Genomic DNA, 9083 nt, shown 5'->3' on the forward strand with positions numbered 1-9083 from the left:
GGCTAAAAGAGAGATCTCTTAGCAAGGTAGTCAAGTCGTAGCCTTACATACTTTCCTTTTAGCTTACTCAGACTATGGTCCAAGGAAAATTAGCCTGAAGAGGCTTTAATGAATTCCATGGTATTTAAACATTTAATGCTTTTCCCAGCAAATTAGCAACAAACACTTGTGGTACCTATAGTTTTCTGCACAACTCAAGTACCCAGGTGTAACCAGACTGATCTCATTCAAGACGAGATTTATCCAACAGCCAGTACATTTCTATTTTTACTTAACCATTCACAGGGCCAGGATCAATCTTCGGAGACTAAGTCCTAGAGATATTTGTTCCTCTGAACGGGCACAGTGGTTTCAGGTCATGGCTGAAACACCTCAGTAAAACAAGGAGAACTTTATAACCATGATTGGAAAAGACAACAGCTTTGTATTTGCTGCTTCTAAAATGACAAATGGGACAAAAATCTTGATCCTCATCCAGGAGGAAAATAAAATCGGCTACAGAGTTTGGTGCGTCATGTTAAGACTAGCAGTGCATAGTTTAAAAACTGTTAGAAAAAGACAGGAGCTTTGAACATCCAGTTTGATCTCCCTGTTAGCTATGACTGAGAATGCTAGAAATCCTGCATTGACTTTTGACTAACCAAGACCATCAAGCACACATGAAGAATTGACCGTATCACACCCCAGAACCACTCACCTTGCTCCGGGTGGCTCTACCACCCTGGGATGAACTTCCAGGAGACTCTTGAGGACGTCCAGCATTCCTATCTGGGCGGCTTCGGCTCCGCTGTGGGCGCACCCTCTCTTCTTCTTCTTGTTGCCAACGCCCACGGGCACGAGTGAGACGCTCAACTCGTGGTGCAGGTGCACTGTTGAGAGGTCGTCTGCTTCCACTGCGGGTGGTAGGCGCTAGTGGTACTTCTGTGATGGATGCTGCTCCAAGGCTCCTCCTGCTCCGTTCCCCACCAGGCTCTGGGCTTTCAGTACGCAACTTTTTGACTGGTGGTTCTTCTTCCTCTGGTCCCATTGTACCGCGCTTAACCCGCCGAAGGTTTTTCCCCTGTCCACCAGTGACCTCCAAGTTCTTATCATCTGGAGATGCAGGGGACCCATGCTTAGGTAACCCTGGGGTGCCCTCCTTGGGCACCTTAGACTCTCCATGACAATGAGGAGTATTTTCCCCAAGCATACTATCTTGACTCTCAGAACTTTCCTCTGCATGCGCCACCCTGGAGGTCAGTCTAGGACAACCTTTTGCTAGTAAGTCCTGGCATTCCTCTATGAACCCATTTTCCTTTCGAACACCTGGTTCAGTGCTCATCAACCCTTTAGTGACCTCTCGGGCACTATCCTTCCCCATGTCTTTAGGTCTCCCTTTCTCCAGCTCGTTGCAACTTCCCCTCCCTACAGAACAGGCAAACCCCTTCTCCATATATTTGGTGCTTTCCTTGCCTTGAAACTCAGAGCTGAGGCTCCCTATCTGCCTGGGGCGCGCCTCCCACAGATCCACTTCCTTGGAAATCCCATGCCCCTGCATTCCACAACTCAGGTTCTTGGGGCTCCCCTCCCCCAACATTCCAAGTGTTCCCTGCAACCCAAGTCTCCGATTGTCCAGAAGTACATGTTTGTCCTGCACTCCAAGCTCCCCCAACATGCCAGCTTTCTCCTGGATCACACACCTGTCCTCTCCAAACATCCCAAGTCTGTCCTGAACCCCAAACGCCACCTCCACTGGGTCCCCAAACCTCCCTTCCTTGGTGTTCACTTCCACCTGTCCCCAACGCGCCCCATCCTTGCTCCCCAACATTACTTCTTTGGTAATCCGTCCCTCCCCCACTGGAACCTTCCCATCTTTGGGGGTTGTTGCCTCCAACATTCCAAGCTTCCAATTCCTGAGCCCCGAGTCTCCCTGCACTCCAAGACTGCCACTGTTGGGGCTCCTGCGCCCCTGCACTCCAAGATGCCCATCCCGAGGGCCCACTTCCCTCACCACCCCAGACACTGTGTCCTTGGAAGTTGCTCGCACTTGCACCCCAAGCGTCCCATCCTTGGGGCTCAATTCCTGCTGCATCCCAGAAACTACTTCCTTTGGACTCCGTCCTCCCAGCACCCCAAACTTCCCATCCTTGATGTTCCCTAGTCTCCCATCCTTGGGGCACCAGCCCCCCTGTATCCCAGATGCCACTTCCCGGGGGCTCAATTCTGCCTGCATCCAAGGCCTCTCTTCGTTGGGGCTCCGTCCCCCCAACTTCCCATTTTTGGGTTCCAAACACCCCAGCTCCCCAAACCTCACTTCCTTTGGGGTCTCCAGGTCCTGAACCCAAGACGACGCTCCCTTTGGGGTCCCTTCCCCCAGCTTCCCATCCTTTGGGCTCCCAGACCCCTTCCCCCCAAAAAGCACATCCTTTGGGACCCCAAACCCCTGCATCCCAAATGCGGGGCCCTTTGGGATCCCCATCCCCAGCATTCCACAGGTCCCATCCTTGGGGCTCCCGTGCACCCAAGACGTCCCGTCCCCCAACCCCCCAAAAGTCCCTTCCTTTGGGCCCGCTCCCAGCACCCCACGGCTGTCATCAATTGGGTTCCAACCCCCGAGGCCTCCAAACTTGACCTCCTTCGGACTCCCACCGTCGAGCGCCCCAAAGTTGCTATGTTTGTAACTTTCTTCCGCTTGCACCCTTATTTTGGTGTCCTTGGGGCTCCCCACTTCCTCCGGCCCCGGTTTGGGATTCCCTCCATCCTCCTGCTCCCGCGCCGGGCTCCCCAGCCCCTGCGCCTCTGGCTTCGGAGAGCTCCCTCCCCCTGCCACCCCATCCGGCGCTCCCGCCTTGCCCCCTCCCCGGGCACGGCGAGGCGGCTGCAGGCGGGCCGCGTTGCGGTAGGAAATGCTGCCCTTGTAGCTGACCCGCAGCACGGCCCGCCGCTGCACCATGCGCTCCAGCTCCTGGCGGGTGCGCTCGGGCTCCGGCCCGTGCCGGCGTCGCACCATCCGGCAGATGCGCTCCAGGTCCGGCCGCGCTTTCCGCGAGCGGAGGGAGTCGATGGTCTCCAGGATCCACTCCTCGTAGCGCGGCCGGGGCCCGCCGGGGGACCCTGGAGGGGAGGAGGAGGCGGCGGCGGACAGAGGAGCGGGGCCGGCCATGGCGCTGCGCGGCCCGTGCAGAGAGTGTAGACACAAGCGGGCGGGAGCGCGAGCCTCTGCCTCTAGCGCTGCACGCGCCGCCTGCCCGCGCGCACCCTCCACGCGCCCATCCCTGGGCACCAGCAGCCGCCGCCGAGAGGACAGGCTGTGGCGGGCGGCGCGAGCGCTTAAGGTGGAGCCGAGAGACGCGCCGCGCGGCCGGAGACGCTTAAGGTGGACAGGGAGGGTTCTGCTGCTGATGTGCGTGCGTCGACGCCGGATAGGGGCGCGCGATGGAAACTAGGGGCGTGTCCCCCACAGTGCACTTTGTTCACTGCGTCCCTGAAGGAGTCGGGAAGAGCCTCTTAGAGTGTACACTGTATAGTGCCCCGCTCGTATACAACGAAGTCTCGGTGGCGGGCCGTAAGGGCGTGTGCACAATGCAATCCATTGTAGCGGAGAAGCCTCTTCCGGGCGATGTTGTATTTACACAATCATCCCAGCCGAGAGTGGATAACCGGCTGCCTCAGGCCTCTGATGGCGCTTTTTTTACCCTATCAATGTCAATTTTAATGTGCTTCTGACGGGCCCCAGTGGTATTAATCCTCAACTGGATTTGGTCAATTAAATTTCAGTGCAAACTGTATTTCACATTCGGAATTACGATGAAAACGAGACCAATATTAAAATGACAACATGAAGGTTTATTAAAGATTTAAATCATCACACAGGTCAAAATAAAAGGTTAGAAGTCAATTAGTTATTTAAAGCACGTGCTAGCATGACGTTTAGGATAAAACGCAAGAAATGAATAAGCAGAACAGGCATAGTTCAGCTCTAAAGAAATAAATCAAAGTTATGAATCAGAGGTTAGACCTACATGGTGCTGCCTCCTAACAGTCAAAGGAGAACGAGTGTAACATTCCAAGGAAGGGACTTCTTTTGCGTTTTTACAATAAAGTCAAACATTCAATACATTTGTGCAAGAGTCACATGGTTTGAACTAATCAGGTTAAAGACATAAGTATAGTTTCTCAAATCACTTTATTCAGCACTCTCCCACAGATTCACATAATGCAGTGCCTATCCTTGATGCCCTTCACACACCTAAATTGCTACTACAAATGTCTCTACTTAATATGCAGTGACCAGTGCTTATCAGAATTCACACCATGGTCCTGATAGTTGAGGCCTGTAAAGTTCACTCTTAGCGAAACAACAGCATGCTACAGGACTCCAAAGAAAAGAAATATTATTCTGTACTTGGAAAAGTGGCGTTATATTTAAAAAACATGGTTTGCAAAGTTGCTTGTGCAAAAATAGTCTAGGCACAAGGTAAGACAGAAACCAAACTAATTACAAGCTGAAAGATGGCTACAGATACCACTAACCATTTAGAAATACAAGGTCTACATTACCTAATGTTAGCATAACCACAGTTCCTCCAAAATAATCTCTTTGTTTGAACTACATGTTTATGCTGTTGTGCATATAATTATAAAACCCTTCATCAACTCCTCATCTGTTCATTTTTGAACTCATCACTATCTTTATTTCATGAACTACATAACCCTAAACTTCAGTTTTCTTCGATTTTGACTTTGCTTATTCCAACTCCCTCATTTGATCACACACAGTGCTTAATTTGAGCCCGTGATTGCCAGCACTCATTTTTGGGGACCAGCATTTATTTTTCTTCAACATATAATTCCCGATAGCTAAGCATACAAACAGAAAATGAAGAGAAAATTGAAAACCCATCACCAATGGAGAAAGCAGAAACCTGCAAGAGTGAGATAAAGGGCCGGGGTGTCTGGCAGTGGGTTAAAGAAGCCAGAGGGTGATTCAGGGCTCTGCAGCCTTGATATTTGGTGCACCAACAATTGAAAGGACTAACCACAGGCTTCTTAGCAGCACTTTGGGCACCAGCACTGATTCTTTTACAAATTTCACTCTGGTCATACACACTGGCTTAGGTAGCTTCCATCTTGTGTTATCTCTCCCTTTCTCTCTTACTTTTGCTTCTTTCGCTGATTGTTGACTGCTTTTTTCCCCACACTCTTAAAACCCAAACATCTAATTAATAGGACACAAATTGAAACAACCAATATAGGCGGGCTCCCCATTTCCAACCCTAATGCTCAGATTGCGCACAGTTGGGGCACAAGCAAGGGGACCTGGTCTGTACCAAGAGACCATGCACTGGAGAGAGTGCCACGCTGTCAGGAGAACTATGAGGGGCGACCTCCCAGGGTGCCCTGACAGTTCAGTTGCGTGGGAGTACCCCCCAAGGAGAGAGTACAGAGGCCCAGATGAAGGGGCAAGAGGTGGAACTAGTATACACTGAGTGGACCTGTGAATCAGATGTTACCAGTTCAGAGACCAGAGCACCCCAAGATTGCCCCTGGTGAGGCCACTTCTGACCTGGAAGTGCTCCCTGCACTGTCACAGAGAGAGAGGGCTGGAGACCCACAGGCAGACCCTTGAATGACACAGTGTGTTACCCTTGAACGGGGGTTAACGGGGAGTCCCCTCCCTGGAAGTCCTGGCTCGTTAGGCACCTGTTCATCCTTAGAGTACAGACCCTTGTCTGAGTGGCCATTCTCAGACTTTCAACCCTGGACTGGTGGGAAGGAGAGTGCAAGTAGGGTGCCCCCCATTCTGAGAAAACTCAGAGGTCAGAGAACCCTGCATGACCTGGTGCCTGGCTCTCAACAGGGACAGCTGTCATTGGCCTCTGTTGGTTATTGTCCGTACAGGCAGACTTTTCCTTGGGCTGGTGCCAGAAATACTAATCCGAGGGGTGGGATGGGCCACATCTCTTTGTTGGCCATGGTGATACTGTCTGCCTACTGGGCTAGATCTCTGAGCAAATTATGGTTAGGTGCTGGATAGATGTGGTTCACAGATGAGGAGAAGCGTTCCCCACGGGTCAGGGCAGTGGCTCAGGAGAGTGTAGGAATCCATCTGAGTTCAGAGAGGTGTAGAACTGACAAGTGCCCCTGCATGAAGGGCCTTTGTTCATGTTCCACTACCTAAGCAGGGAAGCCTATCAAGGTATAAATTAGACTATCCTGGCTTTTGTATGAAAGGGGGTCTTCCCAAAATGTTTTGCCTTTACCCTTCTATTTTCTGAACCCGTTTTTGTTGGCTTATAGGACTCTGCTCATTTTACCACTGCTAACCAGTACAAGTGATTATACAGTCTCCTTTAAACATTGGCTTGCACCCAATTGGGCTATTTAATTTACTTGTAAGTCCCCAGTAAAGTGTTACTACATGTACTCAGGGCCTGTAAATGGAATGCTATTATTGGGACTACAGAAATGATTGTGCCATCCACTTAAGTAGCCCTTTAAACCTGCCTTAGGCTGGCCATTGCAGCCTGTGTGTGCAGGTTTAAACTGCCATTTCGACCTGGCAAACTAAACCTTTTGCTGATGTACACTCGTAGTTCAACTTGGGACTGATGCACCATTTTGCACCATGTTTTGGTCAAACTAAACCTTTTGTCAGACCCAAACCTTCCTTTTTAATGAATATAAGTCACCCCTACAGGAGGCTCAGAACAGCCCAAAGGGCAGGGTGCAATGTTTTTAAAAAAGTTAGACATGTACTTTTAGGTTTTACATGTCCTGGTAGAGAAAAACTCTAAATTCGTTTTTCATTACTGCAAGGCCTACCTCTCCCATAGGATAATATTTGGTTACCTTATTACATTTAATAAGTGATAACTTTTAATTGGGAGCAGGTAGACAGATTTAACTTTTAATTGGGAGCACGTAAACAGATTTAGTTTGGTGACTAAAGAATTGTAATTAAAAACCCTCTCTAATGGTGAAGTCATATTTTTAAACACAATTCTGAAAATGCCACTTTTAGAAAGTGTTTATGTTCTGGCTGGACTGTTCCCATTGGGCGCAGGCTCAAGACTGATTTGCATATGACAGGGTTTAGACTGGAATGGCTTGGTGAGCAAAAAACAATGGATTTAGGCCCATATCTCTGTACTGGGGTGAATGTATGACATTGTTGTGCATTCTGTCCATTAATTATTCTTTTTGCACTTTTAGAAAGTTGTCATTTTCTTGTCCCAACCATTTGATGCCTGCTGCCCGTATCCTGGGTCACAGGACTAGGTGTAGCTGGCAGTTGGCCTTTGTATATTGCTTCCAGACAGTGAGACAAAGGGAAGCTAGATGTTGGCAGGATGTGCAACTCTGAGTTAATGAGAGAGAGAAGCTGCCACCTACCACACTTTCACACCATCTAAGTCCTGCCTGAGCACTCTCACAAAGGGTTTGTCACTAGTATATCATGGCCCCAGACACCCTGGGGCCAGGACATGGACAAAGGGGAAGCCTGAAACCTCAGGAGGGGGTGGGGTTGGAAACCTCTAGAAGCATCCTCAACTTCAAAGTGGGCACCAGGTATAATTATAGACCTCAGACCCCAACTCTTCAGTACACATCTGGACCTGTGAAAGACTTAGAAGAACTGCCTGCTGCTTTGTAAGAAGGACTGCGACCCTGCTGCCTGAATGAAGGACGGGACCTGCTTCTTCATCCCAAGACCACAAAAGTGACTGAAAGTGCCAGTTTGCTGGCATCCCGATCAGAAGCCTTAGGGGCACAACAGGCTTCCTCCAATTTGAGCCCAGCAACAGGACTCTGGCAGCTCTGAGTCCTGCCCTCCCAATTGTTGCCACCCAGTCCCTGCACATTGGAAGCAAAAAAGGTGCTCTGCCTGCCCAACTGTGGTCCCAGCACAACTGATGCATCAGAGCTGCAGCATGACACATCAGCTACCAGAAACTCCACATTGGAGCTGCTGCACGACACATCGCCTCACAACACTCCACATCGGGACTCCTGCGTGGTTTGTCTCTGATGCAGGACTTTGCATCACCAACCACAGCCTTCCAGGAACCACTGCTGCACGATGCATCCTCTACGCAGCCCTTCGCCTCACAAGGCCCTCATCGGCGGCATCCTAGACGACGACTCAGGACTCTGCTTCGCAAGCCTCGCAGCTTCTTTGAAACTAGCTGATGCGCGATGCATCTCGACCCAGGACTTCGCATCGCAAGTCCCTTGTCGACGGCTTCCTCGTTGCTGACACAGGACCTCACATCACAGCTTCTCAACTCCTAGGAGTCACCACTGCGCGACGCAGTCTCGACGCAGGACTCCACATTGCTCTACAACCAGGATTTAAAGTACTCTTGTTCAGTGGGCCCAACTGGGTTCCTGTAGCTGGCCCATACTCCACTGTTGTCGACCTGAACTTGTGACTTTATCCTGGTCTGGCGCATCCAGATAACCACAGTTGGCGCTTTTTGGCTCTATATTATTTACTCAAATCTTTTAAATTGCATATCCCTGGTTCTACTGATTGGAGTTTTGTTGTTTTTGTCTTGATTTATTTATTAAAATGTACTCTATTTTACTAATTTGATGTGGAATTTTCCTTGTGTAGTATTTTCACTTTATTACTGTTACTTTACACATTGCCCTACGTTAAACCAGACTACTCTTGCCAACTTACAGAGGGTCGATCACAGGTTAATTTCAGGTTCGCTTGTGTCTTCGACCTGACAAGGATTGTGGGTGCTGCTTGAGTAGGGTTTAACCCCCCTCAACCAGTAACCCAATTTCTTACAGTGATTAAGGCAAATATGCAAGTGACTTGGAGAAGTTATGCCCAGCAAGAAAACACACGCAGAAGATAGGAAAGAAAAAAGAGGGCAATTTGAAGGAAAAAGAAGAAGTGATCATTTGAAATTTGAAGTAAAAGTAAAAAAAACATTTTTTCATGCTAGATTTAATGAATAACGAGGGCACTTTTTGAGACAGCATGCAATTTGAGGTTGCAAGATTATAGGCAGTATCAGTATTCATTACACGTGAAGATAGTGCTATATTCAGTACTTTTGATAGGCCCTAGAATCGGGCAAACAGTC

At 49.4% G+C, this 9083-nt stretch overlaps 1 protein-coding gene across 1 annotated transcript in view; it reads right to left on the reverse strand.

Annotated features, from left to right (window-relative positions):
• SAMD1 (sterile alpha motif domain containing 1) overlaps positions 1-3275 on the reverse strand; it is a 30800-nt gene extending 27525 nt beyond the window's left edge. The window contains exon 1 of the mRNA XM_078681367.1: positions 698-3275. Within this exon, the coding sequence (XP_078537493.1) occupies positions 698-3142 (2445 nt within the window). The 5' untranslated portion in view covers positions 3143-3275. The remainder of the gene's footprint in view (positions 1-697) is intronic.
• Positions 3276-9083: the final 5808 nt, after the last annotated feature.

Source organism: Lissotriton helveticus, chromosome 1_1 (assembly GCF_964261635.1).
Source record: "Lissotriton helveticus chromosome 1_1, aLisHel1.1, whole genome shotgun sequence".
NCBI classification, from domain to species: domain Eukaryota; kingdom Metazoa; phylum Chordata; class Amphibia; order Caudata; family Salamandridae; genus Lissotriton; species Lissotriton helveticus.